The sequence below is a fragment of the Pocillopora damicornis genome, chromosome 7 (assembly GCF_964200805.1).
Source record: "Pocillopora damicornis chromosome 7, jaPocDami1.2, whole genome shotgun sequence".
NCBI lineage: Eukaryota > Metazoa > Cnidaria > Anthozoa > Scleractinia > Pocilloporidae > Pocillopora > Pocillopora damicornis.
In genome coordinates, this window is record NC_142676.1 from 23,335,131 (window position 1) to 23,361,210 (window position 26,080).

Consider the following 26,080-nt stretch of genomic DNA (forward strand, 5'->3'; position numbering starts at 1 on the left):
CATGGCGGAATTATAAGAGTTTGTATGGGTTTAGGTTGGCCGGAAGAGTCGTTATCATGAATTTGTCACAATCCTTATGTGTTGCTTCATTACTCGTGCATTCACAATTCTGAGAAAAACAGGATGCTAAGGATACGCATGGCAAACTCATATTCTTAAGTGGATATCTTAGCGGCAGTTTACGAGTATTTCATTCGCTATGTCGGCAGCGCGTCCAGATCCCCATAAACCTCCTTATGTGCTGGTTCGCGCTCCTATGAACACGAAAGATCCTGATAAGGCATTTTCAGAGACACTAACCTACGTCGAATTCTGGTGTCCACCGGATTTTTGTCGATATGTGATTCATGGTTTGTCGGCGGAGCTCGTCAGCGATAGGAAGTCTTACGATATCACGTGTAAGACCAACGACGCCCTTACTATGTACTCAGTAAGCTACAAGGAATACCGACAGTATCTGAGCTATAAAGAGGGTAAGTTTCTAAAGAAACTGTGGTGCTGCCTCGGTGGGAGAGTATAACAGGGTAATTAAGTATTACCAACCGAGTTGATAACGTAAATTGGTCACCGTAAAGAGTTTCAAAGTTTCAAAGTTTCAAGCGCTAACCCTTCGTCAAAACGAAGGCTCCATTCGCTCTGACGAGAGGCTAACGCTCGAAACATCAGCTTTGAAACTCTTTACGGTATCTGAACCATAGTCTGGCGAATTACTTCCAGTTTACACACAAGAAATATGAATATTTATACAAATTCGGCACAATTTTTATCCTTTATTTGTATTATACATCCATAAAATAACTGATCCTATAAATTCGATTTTTTTATCACAATCTTTTATCGTTTGACTAACAAAAGCCAATAATAATTTTAAATAAGCGATGTCAGAGGTTTGCTGTTCACATAAATACAATTATTATTTCCAAAAAGAAAACAATTCCTCTGTTATTAATAACGCAATTATCACTTGTAAAAGGGATGAATGTTTACGGCAACTTTCCTCACGGCTTTGGTTAATATGTTCAGACTCGAAACTGCGATAGCCATTCGATAGATGGAACTCTGGCAATGTCTAAGACAAATATACTGGCACTCAAATTGTGTGACTGTTTAAAAGTAGTTTTTTTCTATAATTTTAGAAAAAAAGGATAAACTGAAAAGTTTACAAAATTGTCCAAATCTTCATACTACAAAACAAAATTTTAAAGAAATTCATTGGATTCCAAAAATTATTCCACACTCCCCCGCTCCCAAAATACCAAAAATGAAACATTAATTTTACAGTGGAGTCAAATTATTGATCGTCTTTTGACAATACATATCAGGAAAATATCGATACCTACGAAAATATTGAAGTTATCTCAAAACTAACTGATATAGGATTCTTAGAATTCTAAAGGCCTCTTTTAACTCGTTAACCACTTAATCCTTTAACTCCCAAGATCTCATCAGCAATTCTCCTTACTGTCCGCCATACAATTCTCACGATGTTAGTTCAGAGAATTTGGTATTGGACCAACTAATCATCTCCTAATTAATATTTGTCTTTATTCTCATTACTCGTCTGCTTGATATTGTATCGATATTGTAAGGAGAAATTCTGTCTTGGTCACTCAAGGGACCTAAAGGGTTATCATACAATTCTTACCTTTCTGTTCTAACCTAGTAAACATCCTACGTTCTTAGTTTTTTCCACCCGGCTTCTTATTGGCTCCTTATGAAATGTTCTTAGCTCTGATTGGCTCTTGCCATTACTTTGTATTTGGTTTTACCGCCCTTCATAGAGACGCGTTATGTATGCCCAACGACATGTTACTTTCGGCAAATTCTCGTGACTGATACGGGAATATTTCGACTAGTATCGGCCGGTGGATAAACCACGAACATGATGTGATCATGAAGTAAGCTACGTCATATCACCAGGCAATACTCTCTACCACACACCACGAACCCACTGTCTTCTTTCGCCACCCGTTAGACTACCCGGTGTAATTCTTTGTTTGTTCAAAGATTCCCTGTTTGAAAAATGGCGCGAAATCGCACAGGTCCCGTTTTGTGAGGGGCCGGCCTGACATGGCTGATATAGGGCAGTCTGAAATTTTGGAACACAGCCCAATGAATGACTGAAGATATGTCTGAAAAGAGAGAACAGAAAACCAGTTAAGGTAAGGGATGACTTAACGAAAGTTAGAATTCAGTGGAAACTTTCAACTGGCCGAAAATGGAAATGTAGCCAGTTGAAATTCAAATGGAACGTTTACTTTAACTTAAAATTTAGCGAGGAAACTTTCCTTCAACTTTATTAGAGTTTTGCCAGTTTGGTAGAATGGCAAGCTTCCTCAAAAATACTCTCTACACGTGCAGTGATCAGGCATTTGTGCGCTCTGAATACCTCAAAATGCTTTTACATAAACGGAATTTACTGAATTAGACGACAACATCATCGTGCCATATGCACTAAATTTCTCAAATAAGCGAACTAGAAGATCGGAAGAAGGGAAAATAATTACGTCAATCAGCGCACAGACAATATGGGCAGCAAATAAAAAGTTTTATCAGACCTCTAGCTGCGCTCTCCGGGCCCTTACAAACTCCTCTGCTCTGTTACCGAAAAACCGGCGGTTTGGAAAATCTAAACCACCAACCTGAAAGACAACGGGAAAGAGTGTTTCCAACATGATTCATAGGATAAAAGTAACAATATAAAACGAAGGTGCTACGCAGGTGCTTTTGCATAGTTTCTGCTTAGCTGCTATAAAAAAAACGCGTAACACCCGCCTAATGATGATGACCTCTGCTCAAGTTATTAACACATGCTTTACTGTCGTCGAAATCAGTTTTTATCGGGTTTACTCTCACCTAGAACCTCTCCTTCCCATACATGTTCCACAGACGTGTTACAACTATTTTCCATTATGTTTTAATTGAAGAACAAACTCAAACTTTTGTTCTAATAACAACAGTATTCGGCTTTGCGATAAGAAATCACTTTTCGTGAGCATGACGCTTTGGGTGACGTCATGTTGCCAAGCAACGGGGCAAATGAAAAATAGAGTGAGGCTTAAAATTGTCTGATAGGACGTACCTCATGATAGTATTTCCTCATTGATTTGTGCAGTTCTCGAAATTTCCGATATCTGCGATACACGGACCACGAATCTGCTCCAACCGTACTCTGAAATATAACACACACCATAATGCTATCGGTACAACGTTTGGAGAGACAATATAACCTCTCAAATGCCCTTTTTTTCAGTCAAGATGCCTACTTCCTGCACCCCCAGTTACATGAATAAGCAAGATAATTGAATATTTCTGAACAATAAGAATTTTTCCATTGCGAAATGAGTTTTTGAAGAAAAGGAGAGTAAAATTTGTTATCATTTCTTTACGAGCCGGCTAAACGTGGAACCCTTCCATTACTAGCTTATCGAAACGCTAGGCCGCAAAACGGAGAATTATTACTCTGATCAGGAGGCGAGTAAATGAGTTAAATCTATTTTATCGAAACACTCACCTTCACCTCGAACACGTGGTACGAATCTCGACCCAGGCCTCGAAGTATGTAACGTGGTATACAGACGTGGATCTGGTTACGTTTCGAAGAACTCACAGAGGCCAAGAAGCGATTCACAGGGGTGGGGGGTGGGGTGATTACAGGCGGTGACACTGAATCAGTCAGGCTTAGATTACTTCCGTAAAGTTCACTCTGAGGAAGTAACAAATCGTACAACAGTCAATAATATAAAATAATAAAGATCATATGATAATGAAAAAAGACTTGAGAAAAAAATTTTTTTTCACGTAGGTGGGAAAGGTAGGAGAGTTTAAGTCTTACACGAGAAATCGAACTTGCGTCGTTATCATTTCGTGGTGAGATGCCCTAATTCTGAGCAAGAAAGAACTCGTTGACAAATGCCCCGCGTACTGCTCTGATCAGTGTCTTTCAGTTAGCGAAGAAAGAGTAAGGAAGATAGATAATTCTAATATCGGTTGCCCGGTGTAGAAAGATGTTGGACATATGTAGCTGAGTTCCGAATGACGATGCAGAGGATTCAGTTTTTCCTCGTATTACTAATCGTTGGATCAATTTTAAGACAAACCTCTTGACGACACATGTAGTTCATCACTTCTCCATCAGCAAGTTCATCTTCTTCGTGACCATTAGGTACCTAAGAATTGAAACAATTCATATACGAAAAAAAATAAATATTAAAATTTTACTTTCGGGACCGCAACTTTTCAAATCCACATAATCAGTGTGCCAACTTTGACATACGGTGTACCTTCTTTGGCAAAAGAAAGAAAAATGGCTGCCTAATCAGACAAGAAGTAAAACAACTGCAGATTCATTTCTGAGGTGGTACGTTCGCAGTTTATCTATTTGATTTCTTTGCTAGGAATATATAGATATATTTTTTTGGTCAAAACGGATCATTGTACCACTCAATGCAAGGGATACTGACAACCGATTATATGCATCCGTTACTACCCTCAAATTCTTTAGAGATTTCTGTTTACATACTCCCCGCAAACTCTGTGCATTTCATCGACTTGAAAAATACTAATATGACCTCTTAACTCCACTAAATGGCACTTTCAGTTAAGGGAAATTAAACCTGGTCCCATGTGTGTATCATGACAATCACCAATGGTACCCATAATAAATTAAATCTGTCCCCTTTTCGGTAGCAACACTGAAAAAATGCAGTTATTTATCACATTTCCACTCTTCTCCTTATACCCTAATGAAGGAGATTTCCCATCTGTCATGATTGTTATTCTGATCCTATATTAACCACAAATTCACAGTGCAAAAAGAGCTGTCTTACTGTAAAGAGACATTCCGTTACTCACCATGAATGAATTGTAAGTCGAAAGCTTTTCTTGCAAAAGAACCACTTCCCTGTAGAGAACCAAACACGCAAATTTGTTTTTATACAGTAAGGACAACTTGCACACTGATGTTTATAGGTTGTAAAGGGTTTAGGAACCCAAGTGATAAATTTTTCATTTCACCTTTCCGTTTCGTCAAGTCTATCCCGCAATTCATCAATCTCATGCTGAGCCTTCTCTTTCAGTTCCTCTATCTCCATCTCTTTATCTTTGATAATCCCCTCAATCTCCTCCAGTTTCTCCCTCTCCAGGACTTTACGTTCCTTGTCCAATTCTACCTTTTCTTTATGAATGAGCGTTTCCAGTTCCTCTTTCTGTCTCTCCAGATCTTCTTTCTCTTTGTCCAGTTTGCTCAATATGTCCTGTTTTTCAAGTCTCAGTTCCTCCACCTCGCGACTTTTACGTTCCTCTACTTCTCTCAGTTTGTTTTCCATCTCCGCTTTGATTCTACAGCAAAAAATAAGTTGCAGGTTGACTTTTAAGAGTGAGTCAGGTTAACCCTTTCACTCCCTGCAGCGACCAAAATGAATTTCTTCTTGTAGTATTAATACATTTTCAAACAGACTGGCGGTACGAAGTGAGATCAATACCAACTAAATGAAATAGTTTGATTTTGCACCCAACTCTCAGTTCCAAAACTATAAGGGTAGAAATCTGTGGGATGTAGCGAGGAAATTAATAAATAAAAATCTGCAAAACTCTGTGAAACGAGGAAATTCCTAGGGCCCGTTTGTCGAAGGTCCCGGTAACTTAACGGGCCTGTAAAGTCCATCTGTTTTCATTCAAGAAGGGGGTTCAAGTTCTGAAAATAATACAATAAAAATATAAGTTAAAGAGAAAAATGGACTTGTTAGGGTGTTAGAATCGGCCTCTCAATTCTTTAAACTTTGATTCCTGGAAATACTTGTCGGCACTAACCTCTGTTTCTCGTGAGCTAATATCAAGCTTACTGTCGTTGGGGATCCGATCTCTCTTTGTGTGAGACTTTTTGAAAGCGTCGCTTCCTCTTCGATGTCTCTTAGACTTTCTTCCATGGCCTCCCTAGTGGTTTTCTCCTCCTCTCTGTCATGCGCAAACCTGCTCTGTAACTCGCGCCATTCCGCCTCGGCTTTCTCTTGTGCTTTTTCGGTGTCTTCCAACACGAAACTCAGATTCTTCCTAAGATTAAAAAGTTTTTCCGATTCCGCAGTCAACATCTCCTGCTTTTCAGAAATTTTCATTTTCCCTTCCACGTCGATTTCTTTCAAAGAGATCCTGTGCTCCCTCAGGAGATACATATCTTCCTGTTTTGCCTGTGACACAAGGTCTCCTTCTAACACCTTCGACAGTCGTAGAAGTCCGTCTTCTGCCTTGGTGGAGAACTTGCCTTGCCTTTTCTCCAAATCCAATAAACTTCTCTTGGTTTCGATCAAGAGCATTTTAGCTTGGTTGTACTGTTCTTGAGCCTGTTTGAATTCCACTTCCTCTGTCTCCAGCTTCTGTCTCTTAGAGTCTTCCAACGAATCTAAATTTAATCTTTGCAATTCAATTGCTTCTCTATCGTTTTGTTTCTTTTCGTTGAGAGCGATCAAGTCGGCTTCCATATCCTTCTCGAACGTTTCTGCCATTTTTTGTTTGTCCTCCTCTAAGGAAGCCAGTCGAGTCTTTTCAATCTCGACGATTGCTGAGGTGCGCTCCATCTCTCTCTGGACCTGTAATTTTTCTTCTCCTGCGCATTTCTCAAGTGTTTGTGTCAATTCGTTCAATTCTTTAACCTTCGAGTTTAAATTCTCCCTTGTTCTGTTGATTTCTTGTTGTTGCCTATCGACATTGTCTTGATAATCCAGTCTCTTTCGCACAAAATCATCCTCAGCTGTTTTTATGGTCTCATTCAAATTCTCTTCCATGTCTCGAAGCTTCTGTTTGGCTTCCTCTATTTTCGCATTTTCTTCTCGTGTCCTCGTATCCAAAGCATTCTGCTTTTCCGCTAGATTGTCAGCGGTAATATCCACGAGAGCCTCGTAACCATGTATCTGCTCTTCCAGATAATTTCTCTCTTCTTCCAGTTCGCTCTTTTCCTCAAAAAATTCCAACTCTAGAACTTCACGTCGCTTTCGGATATCGTTATTAGCGATATCAAGCACCTTCTCTCTTTCTGTCCTTAACTCGTCAAGCTTTTTTTCTTGACGCCGAATCTCTTCCAGCGCTCTCGATTTTTCTATTTCAAATTCATCCTTTTCCAACATGGCCTCCCTTCTTGATTCCTCGAGTACGCTAAATTTCCTTTCGTAGTCTCGCTGCTTTTGTTTCAACTCCTCCCTTTCAAGCTGCACGTTTTTCGATTCATCCCTCCACTTTTGTTGCAACTCCTCCCGTTCTTTCATCGCTTGCAGTTTAGTTTTGTCCCTTTCCTCCTCCAGCTCCATAATCTTTTTCATATTTTCGTTCAAACGTACTAGCTCTTCCTCCTTCTGTTGCCTGATTTGCTTCTTCAATTCTGACAACTCTTTCTCTGATTTGCGATTTAGGTTTTCGATATCGTCTCGCAGTTTGTCGACTTGCTCTCTCTGCATTTTCAAATCCTGCTCCCGTGTTTCGATTTCTTTACTAAGTTCTGCTTCTGTAGCTTTCCTTTCCACTTCTGCCTGTTCGTGTTTTTGGCTCAATTCCTTGACTTTACTCCTGCAAAAAAGGAATAGACTCAGTATGTGGTCACAGAACTGAACAGACCATTGCGGAATCTTCCACTGTGCTATATTTGTCAACCTCTGAAATAGAAAATCCATAATGTCTGTTGTGCTTCAATTCTTTCATGGTCGCTTTCAATTTGAGCCCATCGGCTCGGCCGTTCAACCTGTCCCAAATGTTCATTTTGTATATGGGACGCAACTGCAGCGCAATACGAAATGATGAGGAGGCTTATGTCAGACAATCGAAGCGCAAGCTCTTAAAAACAACACGTAAGGCTCTCTCATGTTTTCGCTCTTCGCTATTAGTGACTAGTGACCTGGACAGAATTTCTCCTTACATTATCAGTACGATATCAAGCAGAAAAGTACGGATAATTAAGAAGAACATCAATTAAGGGATTATTGGTTGATCCAATTCCAAATTCTCCAAACTGACATACATAAACTGTATGGCAGACAGTAAGGAGAATTACTCATGAAATTTTGGGATTTAAAGAGTTCACTGAGGGTCTGGCATAGGCTATGACTGTTTGATACACATATTAATGATCTACATGAACGTTGCTCAACTGCGCGCGCAATCTGTACCTTGCTTCTTCGACACTTTGCACTTCCATTGCATGAAGCCTTCTCTGTCGCTCGAGTTCAGCCCTGAAGAAGAGAAAAACTGCATTTATTACAAATGCTAGAACCTGAGAAGGACGAGCCCTTCGTGTCTCGTAGTCGAATAAATATAAACATAACTTGCAACATTAAATGTTTTCCGGGTTAAAACTACGATTTGGAATGTTGGTTTTGTGGAGGGCGAGACACTGTGGAACTCTCAAAGCAAGGACGAGAAGCAACAACCGATTCAAGCCAGATGTGTCGCTAGTTTCAGGATAGAACCCAGGCTACAACGCTGATTTCACACAAAGTCTCAGTACCTTTACCTGGATCAGCTGGCGCTGAGTGAGCGTGAGGACTTGTAGAAGCTACATCACACAGTCCTTAGCTAGAAGGCGCTCTGAGGTATTTTCTTCTTAACTTCTAAACCGTGATATTTGGCCTTTATTTATGTCGAGTAAATGGAGTGTTTACCTTGTTTCATTGAGTCGTTTAGATTCTTCTTGGATCTGTGAGGCAAAATCCGCCCTAGGACACAAAAGATTGGGCACAAGAAGTTTTAATATCGATTTTGAAAGTTTCCTCATCACCAACGGCGCGACTTGTTTGAGATGGTAAATTTATAACTTATGTTAAACTTCTCTCGCTATAAGGGTGGGGGAGTTGGGAGAGGATGTTTAGTCAGCCTCTAAATTTCACCATTATTCTGCTGGCATTACCTAGCTTCTTCAATCTTTAAGGCTTCAAGCTGCTTCTGTTTCTCCAGTTCATTTCTAAAGGCACAGAAAATTGACAAAATATTCATGGTCTGGAAATATTCAAAACAATTTTTCAAAATCAAAATTCAAATTTTGGACATAACTTTTTCAAGATTTCTACAAACTCTTTTAGCAAAATAAATCAAAAATTATTTATCACTGATATTTCTTTTCACATTAAAGTCTTTGCAGATGAGAAAGGGGAGAAAGTTAAAGACAACGTTCTTCACAAATTTCTTACTTTGCCTCCTCAAGTTGACGACTGAGAGATTCTTCGCTGTGGATTTAAAACAAAGGAACAATGAGTTTTTTTTTTTTGCATTTACATCAAGAACCATACGGTAGTGATATTAGCCTAGAGAAGTCAATTATCTTCTCGAATAAAGATTAGGTGATGGTGCCCTTGTTATAGATTACTTAAGAGGTTACTGCTGAGTGCATGAAACTTTTAAGAACACTGAACGAAACTATTCAATTTTTTTATTCTTGAATCTCAGACAAAAACCAAATCACGATCATTACATCTATGCATGAAGGGCTTCGTCATTAGATTGAAATATTTCAGGTCCAGTCTGAAATGCGTTTCCTCAAGAAGGCTCGCGCTGCAGTACTTTAATAATAAGTCATGTAAAGTGCGGTATTTAAGAGCAATTTCCGATTGAGTTTGAAAGGCAAACACCGAAGTAATCACAACAGCTGATCAGAATAAAAAACGAGGACTTAAAAAAAAACCATGCGAACTTCCTGAACCGCGGGAAAACGCGAAAAATTAACCTTTGTATTTGATTGGTTGAAAATTTGGCGGGAGTCTCAATAACCAATCACAGAGCTCTATTGAGGTAAAAACCAAAACAGTCCCGGATGTAAACCCAGAACAGTACTCAATCGCAAATTGCTCTAACTAAAGAATTTCAGAAAGTTGAACTAACAGTCCTGTCAAAATCCTGATAGCAGTAACCTGCAACAACGAATATACATTCACAAGAGGTGCATACAACGGGACAGTTAATAGTAATAACTGCTCAATGACCAATACGAGTTTATTGAGCCAGCTCTTACACCAGATTACCCATTAACCCTTAGACTCCCACAGGTGATTGAAATCTAACTTCTCCCTAAAATATCCATACATTATCCAGCAAACAGGTGAAGAGAATACTCAAACATATCAAGTAGAAGTTGTTCTCTTGATCTAACAACAAATTCTGGTAACTAATTTAAAAGGAAATATGTTGTAGCTGGTGGGGAGAATTGACTATCAGATCTTGGGAGTTAATACTACATAGCTACTTATCCAGTGTAAGGAGCTTAGTCGACATCGTCTCGTTTTCACAATTTTTTTTAGATACTTATTTACATTGAAAGCCAAGGAAAAGTTTTTTATTTCTATCCTCGAAAAAGTTCACACTCCCAACGACATTTAAGTCTCAAAGGTCGAAAGTTCTCCTGCATCATAGTGACAGCAGTATTTGTATTCAGCGATTTTTCTATCAACGAAGAGAGATTAGCTGTTTATTGGATACATGCTAAGGAATGTGGGAAATGGGTACTAGTTTCTCGGCCTCCTAAAAAATTGCCACTATAAAACGCTTACTCTGTTCCTCGTTTGAATACCAAGTCTGTTTCGCTGCGGAATTTTGTAGACCAAGCCAGTGAGGAAGCCCCACCAAGTGAACTCTGTTAATGGATCAAACGTTATTGTATTAATTGAAATGATTACGTGGTCTTATCAAACTTCACCCTTCAACTCCCAGACCAAATTTGTAATTCTCCTTACTGTCATCACTTAGCTGGTTGATATTGTATTGATATCGTAAGGAGAAATTCTGTCTTGGTCACTCATGAGAGTTAAAGGGTCAAAAAGAAACGGTAGCCTTGAAGCAGGCCCTTATTATTCGCGCTACAGGACGTGCATTTCTCCGCCCGCGGGAAGATTTGAGAGGGTCGGAGAGAGGTTTACCGGGGTGTGGTACCAGACCCCTTTGAGATTTCTCACCGGCCCGTGTTGTTGAAGGCCGCGTACTTTCCCGCGGGCGAAGACACGCTCACGCCGAAGCGAAGCGCTAATCATGAATGATCTGTTGGGCTTTCTTGCGCTCAGTTTTTGACTCAATCAAAATTTAAGTTGTAACATAAATAATAATTCCCCCCCCCCCCCCCCCCAGTTTTAAAATAGAATTAAAGGGTGGCTGTACTGGAGCAAGTTAGGACGGGGGGAGGGGGGAAGGAAAGGGTGGGGGTAGGGGAAGACGGCTAATGAAGTTTACAAGAAACACGTTTCGAAATTAAAATCAGAGCTATTTACTCACCCCACGTTCTTCCTGTAAATAGTTGGTGTGGCCATGACAACGAAATTATCGGTTAGGAAACAAGATAAGTAGATTAAGAGTTAGAATGATCAGTAAACAAACAACACAACACAGGATGGAAGAGGTGGGAGGGAGAGGGCAAGCGAGGGGAGGGGAGGTTTAAAGATATTGGTCATTTCCGAGATGCCCAAAGTCTCTATTTCAAAACGAGGGTACGCCTTCGATATGACTATAATGTTATAATCTCTGCCAAAACCCTTTTCACAAGAAGTGTCTCGCACCCGAGCTCATTTAGGAAGTAGGGATTTTTGAAACCCGAAAAGGCTGAATTCAATTATAAACTTTAATAAGTTATTGATGGTAGGGAGAAGGGAAAATATACCGCCATTTTACCTAAACGATTTCTGCCGAAAACATTTTAGGATACCTTATTGGAAATTAGTGCGTTATTACAGGAGTTAGGCTACAAAATAATATCACTTAAAATAATAAAAGAAGAGGATTTAGAAACAATAGGTACAGACAAATGCCACAAAACGTGTATTTGCAGTAGCAAACTGATCCTCATGGCTATTAGGATCAAACATTCAGTTTCCGTATGACGGAGAGGAAATATGAAACCTTACCTTTCTCTTCTCTCTTAACTCTGCTGCTTCTCTAGGATGGTTGAAACGAAAAACGTTTGTCGTACCCAACAGAATCACATCACCTGACAAATAAAACAATGCGTTCTGTCACCATTATTATCCCAAGTTCGACTTTGAACCCTGGATAGGAGCTTCCCTCCTTTGGAAAAATCATCCCCCCTCCCCCCAGCTGTCTGACCAAAGTACAAGTAGTATTACCTTGAAATAATCTTGTCGGCTTCGAAATGGCATGTTCATTGACGGTGCATTTCGAATCCAGCGGGTTGAGGATTACATGACCTTTGCTGTGTTCAAATACACAGTGATTCTCCTCTGAATCGGGTCCGCTGATTACTAAAGAAACAAGAAAATACATTCACTATTTTGAAAACGACGTTGTGGGCAACTTGGAATCTATTTATTAAATAGATTCTAGAGTGAAATAAGCAACTGATTTAGATTGTACAATACTAACATAGGCCTTCTACGGAATTTAAAACATGTTAATTTTACTGAAAGTACTAATTTGCCTATGAAAACGAAACTATAATCCAATCAGTCTAACAAATAGATTCCAAGTTGCCGTGCGTCTGTTCAGTAATAGATCACAGATGACGTCAAAATGTGGTAAGAACAAAAAAGTGGCACATGAGGTGCAGCAGAGTGTGTCACTGATGTTCTTACCACATTTTGACGTCCTCTGTGATCTATTACTGAATAGACGTACGGCAACTTGGAATCTATTTGTTTTATATTATAAAGAATTAAAAAAAGTTTTAATGATGACGTCAATTATACGTCTGTCCTCTTATAGATCATAAGTGAGAACCAATCAGAATGCGTGCATAACTGAGCTTATTATATAACACGTGTTGCTTGATAGAGTTCTCTTTATGTGTTTTAGGCTATTATGGTCTTCAAACTAATTTTAGCTCAAACAATTACACAATGCTTAACTTCTATATTTTAAACTAATTTCAAGAAATCACGAAAATAAAGTACCCATATAGTCAACCCACTTCACAATAAAAACCAGAATGGTTGTTCATGGTGAATAAAATCGTTATTTGGCCAACAGTTTTTTCCGCCTGGATGTTTCGGTCGTCTGAGAGGATTTACAGACACACTCTTAGGGTCCGTCGACTATTTAAATGCAAATCGTAATTTAATTTCGTCGACCAGGGATTGGTAGAAATAATCAAATTCAGTAAGTGGTTTGAGTGATCAGAAGAGTGGAGAATTATGCACAAGAAGCGCATGAATTTCGTAGATTATTATGATTGCCAAAACAACTTACTAGAAATTCTATATTCAAGAGTAATCAATTAGTTACATTTCATTCAGTGGAACCTTACATACTTTAAATTTCAACGCGTTGATTTCTTGAGAAAAAGATTATAACTTGCTAGAAATGTATAGATTATCAACACTATCCAGGTTCTTAATTCAAACCCCCGCGAGTCTGGTAGTTACGAGTAGCGAAAACGTATACATGATGTATCTAATACACAATGCGTGTCTGTATGGAAATCTTTGAGAGTAAGTAATCATTACAGTGCATAACTACGCAGAATTTTCTTGTGTTTCTTCATCTACAACGAAGGGGGAAACTTTGATTGACTGTCCACATACACATACATGTGATTCGGAGACTACCGAGTTGCTTGATCATCACAAACAACAAAATACCCAGCAATATAGCTACAAAAATTCAGTCACATTACCAATATCTTGTTTCTTTGGGTTGTCAGCGAGTCCGGCTGTAGTAAACCCTTCCTTAAAAACACCGAAAGAACAAGAACAATCAGTTTCAGTCCCTCGATCACCGAGCAATATGAAAAACTTAGAGTACTTTGAAAGCAAAGTACATATTAAAAACCAATACGTAACAAGTAACAGATTCCTCAAATTCTCTCAGATCCATTGAAGCATAACATGCAAATTTGCTTGAAAGCAAATGCTACGTGTTAGAGATAAATTTCTTCACCACATGTTTCAAAATAAAACAACGTCCTCGGTAAACTGCTCACAATGTCGCCTAATGTGTCAAATATTTCAAGGAATTTTCAAAGCTTAGGGAAGCTTTGTGCAAAGTATAAGCTTTCGAAAGACAAAAGAAAGACATGCATACAATTATCACATGCAGACTGATCTCAAAATACCACCTACTGATTAAGAAAAACAAGGCTTTGTAAACATTTAATTGTCGTTGGTTTAAAAGGCTTGAAGCCTTAATGAAACTCCAAAATCTCAAATTAATACTTTTTCTCAGCCCTTTTTCACGTCAGAGAGGTGCTCAGAGCTAAACTTTCATTGACTAAGTTTTAAACCTGAGTTAAACAGGCAGCTTTCTAAAAGCAGGCACAATATTTTGCCTTTATGTTCAACCTTTACACATTCTCCATACTCTTCGCCATACATTTTTTAAAGTGCTACTTAGGAGAATTTGTTTAATAATCAATAGCCTCTTAAGTTGGCTTAGGGGGGTTCAGGGTTAGCCTTATGGGATTTTATACCTAAAACTGGTACTAAAAATTTTCACCAAATAATGGTGGAGAACTACCTTAAGATGATAGACCACAATTCCAGTGCTAAGAAGATCATCATCCACTAAAACTAAATGAGGAAGAACTGAATCCATCTTGATTCCAACACCTTCTTGCTGAAGCTTCATTTCTCTTTCCTAAAACAAAGAGAAATTACATTAATATAATTCTATAAGTAAAATTTACAGAACTTTGTACTTCAAAATTTTAAAGTAAGGCGTTAGTTTCTTATGCTTTCCTCTAGGTGTAATTAGCTGAGTGAATCAGTCTACATTTATTAGTAAAGATGGTTACTTTTGATTTAAGTTATTGGGTGAGAAGATTTTCCTTTGTTTTGTCTGGGGTGTACACATGCAGTAGAATTCCTCTAACTCAGACTCCCCAGGGAAACAAACAATGGTTCACGTTAGAGGGGGTTTGAGTAATTGGGGTTGGCATTGATTTCAATTATCCTGTTAGAACATGTAATTAATGAGGAATAACTTTTTCACCATTCTTTCATAATGAACAGTAATTTTCATGAATTTTGTTTGTTTTATAAGAGCTTTTTTTGTAATAAAGTTTAGTTTGAGAAGTTTCGTTACACATACTACATCAATCATCTATGTTCTGACACTTTGATGTTTATCAACCGACATTGCATCAAGATATCAAGTTTGAGTTAGTCATGGCAAGTTCAAGTTAGCTGATAGTAAATGACTAGAAAAATGGGGTCAAATCCAAGAGAAACGGGATTTTGTTTGAGCTAGTGGGGATTAGAGTTAACTGGGTGTGAGTAAGTAGGATTCTCGACTGTACATACACTTCTCAAACTCATTAATAATTCATGCTGAGAAAACAAAAGAAATTACAACCGTGAAGGAGGTTTGGATATGTGATCTTAATTATCATAAAATCTGGTGAACTTTTGCTTTGATTTTCTCCAAGAATTATTAATGGTTTGAGAAGCTATATCAAACATTCGAAAGGGTGTTTCATCCAATATCCAAACACCTTGAAGTTGGTTAAAAAAAACTCGGCTGCGCCTCGTTTTCTCAACCACTTCTCGGTGTTTGGATATTGGATGAAACACTCTTCCTCGTGTTTGATATATTACATCTCAGTACTTCATAACCATTGTGAAAAACACTGAATAAATTTTTAAAAATTGTGAACCTCTAATATTCTCTGGGTCTCTCTCCATCTGTCCTTCCACCGATCAGTGAGTTCTGTCACACGTGCTTCATTCTCTGACAGTTTTTTGGCAGCAGCTAATTCAGCTTCTCCTAACATTTCCTGCAGAGATAAGAGGTCAAACCAAATTTTAACCTGAGGCATATGTTCAAAAACCACTTAAAGATTAACAGGCGTAAAAAAAGTAAGTTTTCTTTAGTAAGCAGTTCCTTTCTTACTGGACTAATCATATTTTTCAGCCGGTCTATTTCAGCTCGCAGGTCTCTGATGAGCTTCACATTAGCATCCTGAAATAAAAAGAAGAGATCTGTGAAGTTCCATAATAAGGGAAAATACTGGGAGACTTGCAAATTTACAGCATACTATGTATTTTTATCTACCCAATTATAAACATGTATGCAAAATGTTTTGGCAGTGGTGCTTCAATTGATACCACACAATGCAGAAAGCTGAAACTAAAAGTAAATTTTTGTCAATACAACTGTGAGTATTCAAATGATTTCTTGTCCTCTTTGGAAAGAATAAGTAATTTTAAATTACCCAAAGATTTCAAATTGCACTCCCTACAGGCTTTTGCATTTTTCCAGTTTCCCTTTTTTTTTATATATGTTGACATTAATGCAACAAATATAGCAACTCACTTTATCATGCTCTTCGGAAATCTTATGCATTATTATGAATCTAATCTTTTGTCTCAGAACACACACATAATGAGTTCTGAATTACTCATTTGTATAATTATTAACATGCTTTTCACATTCGCATGTGTACATTTTTTTATAAGACACAGGTGTTTGTAGTGACACACAGTTTGCATTTTGAGTGCTTGGAAATTGCATGTGCATTGAGTGTCTACAATACTGCCATACATGAGAGAGGTAAGGCAAAATGCTTCCATGTAACAAATACCTCACCTCATTAATGGTGGGTTTGTTGATGATATTCTTAGCGCGATTGGCATATCGCAGAGTGCTGAGTGTTTCTGCATAGTTTACATCTGCTGGTGAGATGGCTAAGGAGAACAGCAAATAAATTCTGTCACTGACTGCATAATATAATCACTATGAAGTTTCTTACAGTCTGTGCACTGCCATCTCTCTTCAAAGGATGAGCCTCACTCTAACATGGCCTGGCCAAGACATGCAGTGTACATTGTGCATCTCAACAAGGGAGGGAAACAAAGGCCTGCCTACTATTTTGCCAATTTAATACTGAGAACTAAGGTGCTGCTATAATTTTCTAGTCAACAACAAAATAAACAAAATCTAAAGACTGTGCTTTCAGCTAGTGCCCACAAGCTAACAAGAACTCCATTCCTAAATTGTGACTGAACCCTTGAGCCCCTAAGAGTGACTAGCATCTAGTTTGTTCTCACTTAATATCACCCCTAAGTCAAATTAAACACTAAGGTCACAAGAATAAAGGAAATGATCACCAGCCAAAGAAGCATTTGATTGTTAATCCAATTCTCCTTGCCAGCAACAAAGGAAATGTATAGAGAATAGTATGGAGAATGTGCATACTGATGTTAGGGTGCAAATGGTTAACCCTTTAACTCCCCTGAGTGACCAAGATAAAATTTCTCCTTAGAACATCAATACAATATGAAGCAGAAAAGTGATGAGAATAAAGAAAAATATTAATTAGGGGATTATTAGTTGATCCAATACCAAATTCTCGAAACTAACATCGCAAGAACCATAAGCAGACAGTAAGGAGAACTACTAATGAGATCTTGGGAGTTAAAGGGTTAAAGAGAACCAAACATTCATGTAATGCTCAGGAGCATGGTGTGGTCTGAGCCCTAGAGGGTAAGCAGATCACTGAACTGTAATAATGGTTAAAAATAACTGACAAAAAGTTTCTTACTGGCAATCATGATAGTTTTTGAATTTCCTCCCAGACTGTCCTTCAGAAGCCAGGTCAGAACAGAATCTCGGTACGGGATGAACTTGTGATGATGATGAGATGAACTATGACTTCCTGTTGATGCATCAGCTGTAAGGAATATTCAATAAATACAATTTAAATCAAAAATATTATTAGGAATTTCCCTTACTAATAAACAGGGGTTTCCAACCATTTTTAACTCTCTTACTTCCATGAGTGACCAAGAGAGAATTTCTCCTTACAATATCAATACAAAACCAAGCAGACAAGTAATAAGAGTAAAGAAAAATGCAAATTAGGGGATTATTAGTTGATCTAATACCATGTTGGATTATGATCATTCTGGTTGAAAGCTAATTAAAATTGAATATGATGAAATATAATCATGAAATGACAAAATAGTGAGGCATAAAATACCATAATCTGCCTGCAGACATTAGATAGACAAGTATAGTGTATTTCCTTGAATAAGTGCCTGGGCACTCATTTAAAACTTCAGCTAAAAGGACTGGATAGAAAGGGCTTAATTTTGGGGTCACTCTTACGAAACTATTCTCCTGTTCTGATTCAGCTGCAGTTGAAGCTGAGAAAGTTATCAATAATTATAATAGAAAGAAAATAGATAGAGAGAGGTTTTCCTTGTATCCACACTATTCAAAAAGTGAGGGAGCAGAAAGGGAGCACTCTCAATTATAGGCCTAACCGGTGGGCACTAATTCAAGGGAGGGCATTTATTGGAGTGTGGGCAGTTAATTAAAGGAAATACAGTAATCTCTACATATTAATTCATACCTGTTACAAAATTGAAGGAAAAAATACCCATCAACTTTACATATTCAGAAAAAGAAACATCACAGTTCACATTTTTCCAAAATCATACTGAGCACTTATTACCTAAAGCAGAAATGACAGTTCCCAGGGTAACCAGTGACTTGTTAATATTGGCACCTTCCTTTAGACGTTCACCTGTCAGTCCTGTGGCGTCAGCCCTCTCACTGTGAAATTACAACATTTACAGTATGGAACTGCTCAAGATGTATTGTTACACCCATCATAAAATGCTAATGATCAATTGTTAATGAATTGAAAATTAATCAATAATTGATTAATGAAAAATTACTTTATTTGATAAAGACTGAATAATGCAGTTTTGCATTTCCTATTTTTTGTTGAGGCAAATAAAAAATGAGAAAACAGTAAATACTGAAAACATTTTACCTTCCAGCTAAATCAACCAAGTTGATCTTGCTGACTGTTTCACAAGGCATGTCATGGTCAAACTTTGCCTACAGTTTGAGTACAAACAAACAAACAAAACAATATTCATTGACCTATTGTTCATTTTGAACTTATTGGTAATTTTATAGAGACAATACAAAGATATAAATTTAAATGGTCCCACAAAATTCCTAGAGGTAATCCCAGTGTTTTTGTTATTGCTCAGATGCTTGTCTATCACAAGTTGATCCTCACAGTTTGTCCAAGTTTTCCAGGAAGTTTATTGCTACTTATAAAGACTTAAAGAGGAAATCAGAAAAGCACTACAGAAGTGAAGTATCTCCCTAAAGGAGAGAGCTTTAAATGAGCATAGTGAGGGATCAAGGATGGCAATTTGATTCTCAGAGGATGCATCACATGTGGTTAGGTTCTGTGTTAAAAAAAAAAAATTAAAAAAAATGAAGTTACTGACTTGTGTGAAATTGATTGTAAATATTGCATGTGATCTGCTGCTGGTGTCATTCATCCCAGTACTTGCTGTAACCCTAAAAGTTAATAAAATAGATTTTAAAAATATGTTTTTACATGTACATATAAACTGCTACAATTCTTCTTCAGGTGACATCGTTATGACAAACAGTATATAAAGAGTTCTGAAAATATATATATAGAAAGCAAAATACAAGGAATATTTCACTTTCCAGGGTAAGAAAATGTGTATATGTCCGTCACCTGTGACTCGTGTATGTACAGAATATGCATGTATTGTGAATGTAGTTCATTTAGTTCAATAGTCTAATTTTAGTGGAAAAGGTTTTTGTTAAAAAAATCACAATATGCAAGAAAAAAGAAAAGAAGAAAAGCAATTTTTAAAACTTTTCTAACAGACAAAAATTGAACCTAGGCCTGGTTCAAATGTCGAACTTTACATGTGCCGAATCTAATAATTAGGTTCAGTTTGCATTTAAATTCAAGGTTTGAATCAATTAGATTGATATCATTTCATACGTTGAAGATTTTCATGTGCCGAATCTAATGCATACATTACAAATACATTAAATTGATAATTTTTTTACCCACGTTTAGCATATTTTGTCATGCACACAGGACTTGTTTTGCGACAAAATGGCAAGAAGAGCGGAAAATATGTATTCCTCTTACTTTGAGAGCATGAAATATACATGCCTGAGGTGTGTGAACTACTTCTGTATGCTGTGTTCTCTGTTTGGAAACAACGAGAATGTAGCGTGTGGAAAGCAGGCAGTATGGTAGCATATTGTAAGTCATGTTTTCAAGAGGAAATGACAACAAAATTTAACCTTCTGGAAAGTGAAGGCAATGATCAGGAGGCAGATTTCCCAAATCAGGCCAGTGGATAGAAAAGCAATTTCTACAATGGTATTAAGATATTCTTCTCTATCTAGTCTATACAGACAAATAGCAAGCCTCAGTGCTGGTAATATCACTTCTTCCATCACAATTTGCTGAATAAGGGAGGGTTCAATATTGTTCAGGATAAAATTATATGCTACCTGGGATACTCTTAAGGTTTTCTTGAACCTTACCTCTGAATAGATGTTGCAGACATTTTCCCACCAGCCAGTATTTCATTTTAGTCGACAACAAGTGTGAACTGGACAAGGAACAGTGATGTTCCTTTGGGAAATGAGCTATTATAGAAGGCAAGCCAAATTCAAAACTCATCTCCTCCTAGAAGCCAGGTTATTTAATGCCAAATGCATCTTCAGTCGCCTTCTTCCATCCTCCTTTATTGCACTTGCAAGAAAAATAAGCTCTTCATTTCCACAATTTGTCTTCGTACATTTTTTCCTCCATTTTGGTGAGCAATAACTACTAACTGCCATAGAGTCATGATCATTTTTCCAATTAAGTTCAAGTTAATTAACTTTGACATTTGAATCAACTGCCGGACTTTATTATTTATTATTACTGTTGACTGCCATAGAGTCATCATAATTTTCCAATTAATTTCAAGTTAATTAACTTTGACATTTGAATCAACTGCCAAACTTTATTATTTGGGTCAACCCAAATTGGTATTAGGTTTAGCACATGTAAAGTTCAACTTTGAGCCAGGCCTTAGTCTACAAATTAAATTTTGCAATCACAAAGGGGTGTGTACAAAGAATGCAGCTGTTATCAGTAAGTACCATCAATCAACAATTGCAGTTGACATGTGGATAATAATTACAGCATAACTGACTTGTATTTACCGATGGGTGTTACCCTGTTCCATCAGATTTTCTATGGCTGCATAATCTGATACAAGATGCCTGGTAAGATCTGTGGAAAAGGAAGAAAATTATATTACAAAATTACAAACATTGTATAACAAACACATATAACTGAAGATAAGGTTTCATGATCCTTAAAATATATTCCTCTATGGTTTATACACAAAATGGTAAATAAATTATGCTTATTCTGCAAATGCTCAAATAGACAAAGCCCAGAGTACTTAGGTGGCAGATAAGTGAATATCAGCGACTTGTCAACCAGAACCTTGCACTATAGTGATATAAATATAAGCTGTCCTAGGTATAACTGTGACACACAGAAGGTGGAAAAACTTTTCTTGTTACAGCCACAAAACTTTGGAACTCTCTACCTATTAATACAAGATCTAGCACCAGTGTTAATGCATTCAAACAGAATTATGGTAATTTTATAAAGGAAGGTTATGCTGGCTTGAATAGCTTTCCTGTTTCATGATTTTTGTATTGTCTGACCCCTTTTTAATATTACACTAAATATTACAGTCCAAAGGGATAACTGCTAGTTGGACATAGTCAACCATGGCATGTTAAACCAAATAGTTGGAGGTATCTGTGAATAATCCAGAGAAGAGAGAGAGAGAGAGAGTATAATGGGTCCTGCGTGTAAAAGGAATGCTGTGATCTGGCCTGAGGGCTTAAACCTAGACCTGGCAATTGTGAGTCCAGGGTGCCAATCATGACTCCAAAGTATTGGCTGATAGGAAAATGAATTAAAACTGAGAAAATGAAACAGAAAAGGTGAGAAAGATAAGAAGGTTATTTGTCTTATCATGGACCAGTAATAAAGAAAAATCCTACATTTCCTCAGGAATCAAACTCTTCTATACTCTACTACTGAGCTGCAGAGACTTGTAACACTTGTAACATCTTTCTTTAAAGATTACACTATTTTGTGAATGACACAGGCATACTCAAGAAAAAGAACTTCAAGAACTCCCAATGAGAGCATCTTCCTAACATCTTTTTTAACCTGTTACTATGAGTTAGAAATTTAACATCTTTCTTATCTAATGGTCTTACAATATTTAGTACATTGAAGATCACATGGCAAACAAAATGCAATGTTGAAAAAAAGATTACCAAAACTAGATGCATGAGAGCCCTCCACCCAAGAAAAAGTCTTTCAGAAGCTCACCCTGAACATAGGGACCTTCCTTAGGATGTTCTCTGACCTTTAACGAGTGAACAGGCCTTCCCTTTATGGGAGGTCTAAGAAGATCTCTGACACGCTCATTGTAGATTTCCAAAAAGCTGACCTCTGTTCGGTAAGAAGGTCCATTATCAGCATTATTGCGCATGCCTGAAAATAAACCTTCGCATATCCTTGGTATCAGACCCTGGTTATCTGGACTTCCCATCATGCTGTAGGTCTTGCCAGAACCAGTTTGTCCGTAAGCGAAAATGCATGCATTGTAACCCTCAAATGCTGCTTTAAGGACATCTGTGCCAAGGTCTTTAAAAACCTGTAGGAGACAGATGGATTGTGCTAGGTCACAACAATATGAATGAAATAAATTGCAGATGCAGATGGACATCAAACAAGGTCAAATAAAATTGATTTCATTAAAATTGTGATCAGATTCCTTTACGGAAGAGACGAACCCTCTTAAATTTACCTGACTTCCAATGTGTGGCCTCATAGCTCAGTTGGTAGACTTAGCACCTAATAGTGTCTGGGGGACATGATTTAAATCCTGTTGAAGCCAAGTTTCTTTTCTGCAGTTGCTTACATTGCAATGCAGCTATGGGGAGCATTTTGTTGCTTGATTTGCCATAACATTACAATCGCACAGTCATAAATGTAAATTAAATTTGAAGGCTACGCTGATAATGTATGTAGGCAGTTTGACTGGATGATTTTAGGGTTTTCTTGGAGTTTTTAAGTACAAAGTGGATGGATGTTAATAAAAGAGGTGACTGATGAGCCTCAAATTTCTGGTCAGTATTTCATATGTTCTCCTTGACATCTTGAACTAAAAAGGATAAACAGAAAACCAGCTAAGCTGTAGGTCCATGTTGGTCTAAGCTCTCCAAACAACTGCATAAATTACTGCAGAGGAAAAAAGTTCTCTGCTTTTTTTGGAGTGTTACTTATGATTGTTTCATATGCAAGGCTTTTGGTTATGTGGCAAAACATGGTTCAGAAATTTTGGCATTGATAGTTGTTGTTTCTTTCCCAGACAAAGTAAAAATAATCATCTCCATTTTAATGCCACAACCTAACTTACATGTATCTTCACTGGATAAATGTAAGTTACTTCAAAGCATAATGCCAAAAAGAAAATATAAACAAACCTGATTATGACAAATGAATGATTTGAGAGTAAATGAAAGAAAGTGTTGATTGATTGACTTAATAGAAATTTGATCAATTCATAATCTCTTACTTACAGTTAAATTTGTTGAAAAATTATTGCATTGTTACTCCATGCAAATGAAATTTTTTACAGTTATTCCCCCTGATCAAAACAAATAATTCTGACAATCTCCCGTGGCTTCAAATAACGATTACATACATGACCAGCTGTTTGAGTTTAAAAATCAGCATGATATACATAATTAACTTGCTAAATTTGTTACCATGCACAACAGAATTTCTTCCGAGAGAATCACCCTTTGTGTTTAAATTCAGAACAAAGCAATCTATTTATAACGTTAAAGAATGCATTACATTAATGTTTTCATTTGAAACTAGACAATAAAACTATTTTTTTTAACCCTGATCAAGCTGAAATACAATCGTTTGACTTGCAAATTACTCCTATCCGAATAAAATCAAGGATTGCTCTCAAACTGAAAGGACAATGGAAACGTCCGGAAATTTAGTTCTTAAATTTAGATGAGCCGGTCTGGTCATGAGATCAATATACAAGTGACAATAACGGACGTAAACAACGATTCGAAGAAGGGCCTACAATGGCTCTTAAATTTAAGTGGGTCGTTTCTCGGGAACGCCATGTCACCCACTGGGACGTTGGATTAACTTTTCAGCGATGATTGGAAAATCGACAGGTTTGTAAAGAAATTTATGTCAAAACTTGCAAGAACATACATGAATATCATAGTAAAAACAATCGAGCATGCGATCAAGTGCTCGATTGATCATGGAATGTACTAGACAAGTGCGCTTATGCAAATCTTACCCTTTCTTGTGAAGCATAGTGTCGGCTTCTCTCGTTAACAGACCAGTAGGAAAAATCGAAAGAAAAATCCTTCACGCGATTTCGCCTCTCTCCATCACCAGTTAATGCATTTGCCTGAAATAAAAATACTGAATAAACGAACTCGACCTGCCGTATTACACATGACTTTCGTCGTGTTTTGATGGTCACTCTACACGACACCTGATTCATAAAGTTACAACATTTTAGCAAGCTTAACAAAAGCACATTTGCGATTAAATATGTCTACCTTGATATTCATAATGGTTGTTTTCTTTCCTTCCATCTCGATTATAGATTGAGCGCCCATGCCTTTTTCCCTGCAAAGCCGAAAGTCGTGACACGGAAAGATAAACGAATAACGCCAACTCAACTGACTCAAACTTTAGGATGCTAACTTAACAATTGCGTCTTACCTTTGATTGAAAGGCCTCACTCTCACTGCTACTTTCACAGATGCCATTACGCTCTTGCTTAATCCTTAAACGACTCAAAATTGCTGCCTTCGAAGAGGATGAAACGTGATTGGTACCAGATCCTCAAATTGTTTTCGTTTAACCGGCTAGACTAAGGCAAGATTGTCGATGATCTTTCCAACTTGCTGAAGCTCCAAAAATAACCACACTTCAAATAATCCATTTCACAGAACAAAGATAGACTAACTTAAAGAACGAAGCCATTCCTGAAGTGCAGGCAACTGTAAAAGCAAAACTAAAAATTTTCTGCGGTCACTTCTCGAATCTGAATGATATCATCAAATTCATTGCTTCGCCACAGCGAGGCTGCAGCTCGTGAGCGATCACGTGAGAATGTGAATTCGACTTCAAGTTGTTTACTTTTGGTGAAACGAACAACACGCAAGTTCTGCCGTCACGTACGTTTGACGTTTAAAAATCGCTGTAGGCAAATGTTTTTAATAGTTAAGTTTGTAGTTCACGTATAAACTGGTTTGGCAGGGGTCAGTGTTTAATATTGGGGCTGATGAGAGATAATGACTCCAATTACAGAACCACGACAATGTATAATATCTGGGCGATACCTGTATAAGGTGGCGTGGGATTTAATTTTGAATAGTTTGCTACCGCCCGATTTACTCTTCGTAACATGGCAAATTAATATCATTAATAACAGAATATATATCATAAAGTTTCAAATGTCTATATGCTCCAAATGGTTAAGCCATCAGACTACAACCGGTTAATCTTCTCTTCTCTTGGGAAACTGATTTGTTTCAGCCCGAGCAATTTGGGATGTTTACCAAATCAAGCGAAACGTACTGCTTGATTTACTTTTGTTTACGTAAAAATTACGTCTGCATTGCTTTCTAATAACCAAATCTAAAAGTGATTTTTTAATTGAACGGTAATCCCTTTTCAAAAAAGTTTCACTAAAGATGGTTTTCCAACCGAGTTTAGACTTGCCGAAACACCTCTGTGCTTAGTTTAAACTTTTTCCACTCTCTTAAATATAGGCGTCACCTTGTTAAGTTCAGTCTTTGAATTATTCAAATAATTTGGCAGAAGAATGTTGCAGTGTTACGCAAGTTTCAGTTCCTGTAAATTAATAAATCCCACCTTTGGCGGGAAGGATTAAAATCAGGAGAAAAAGTTTCAAACTTTGCAACTCTGTGATAATAAGAATTAACTTATCCCGAATCTATTGATCCGCGCTGGGGCCATAATTCCGAGAGGAAAAAACTCGGGCCGAAACGTACAGTACAACCCCCGAACTTGGTTAGTAAGAGGTATTGATAACGAATTTATTGACCCGGACTGTGATGTGAAGGTGCTTGTGAACCGCAGAAGAATTTACATCCTTCACGGTCTGGATTGATTAAAAAATAAAAAGAATAAAACAAACAAACAAAGAAAACAAACAAACCAGATGAACTGGAAGAGGACAAGGCCTCGAAGAGTTTTCCAGACAAAAAAATT

General features: G+C 37.5%; 1 protein-coding gene and 1 long non-coding RNA gene across 3 annotated transcripts; one reads left to right on the plus strand and one right to left on the minus strand.

Annotated features, from left to right (window-relative positions):
* Positions 1-750: 750 nt before the first annotated feature.
* Positions 751-25,042, minus strand: LOC113664406 (uncharacterized). 2 transcript variants are annotated; one of them, XM_027180003.2, is made up of 30 exons: positions 24,563-25,042; positions 24,397-24,466; positions 24,129-24,242; positions 22,121-22,448; positions 20,923-20,992; positions 19,161-19,233; positions 18,689-18,756; positions 18,365-18,465; positions 17,450-17,578; positions 16,495-16,592; positions 15,799-15,867; positions 15,563-15,682; positions 14,425-14,544; positions 13,586-13,637; positions 12,081-12,215; positions 11,862-11,944; positions 11,236-11,247; positions 10,521-10,603; positions 9,168-9,203; positions 8,888-8,941; positions 8,643-8,696; positions 8,151-8,213; positions 5,812-7,554; positions 5,017-5,340; positions 4,855-4,903; positions 4,101-4,169; positions 3,515-3,706; positions 3,083-3,172; positions 2,559-2,642; positions 751-2,132 (listed from the first exon to the last, which is right to left on the minus strand). In XM_027180003.2, the coding sequence occupies exons 1-30, from the start codon at positions 24,607-24,609 to the stop codon at positions 1,977-1,979; spliced, it is 4,686 nt and encodes a 1,561-aa protein (XP_027035804.2). In that variant the 5' UTR covers positions 24,610-25,042; the 3' UTR covers positions 751-1,976. The 2 variants fall into 2 exon arrangements, with proteins under 2 accessions (XP_027035804.2, XP_027035805.2); XM_027180004.2 differs by lacking the exon at positions 11,236-11,247.
* Positions 23,845-25,297, plus strand: LOC149043215 (uncharacterized). The gene is made up of 2 exons (XR_016188458.1): positions 23,845-23,997; positions 24,444-25,297. It is a non-coding gene; the product is annotated as an uncharacterized LOC149043215 (long non-coding RNA).
* The last annotated feature ends 783 nt before the right edge of the window (positions 25,298-26,080 follow it).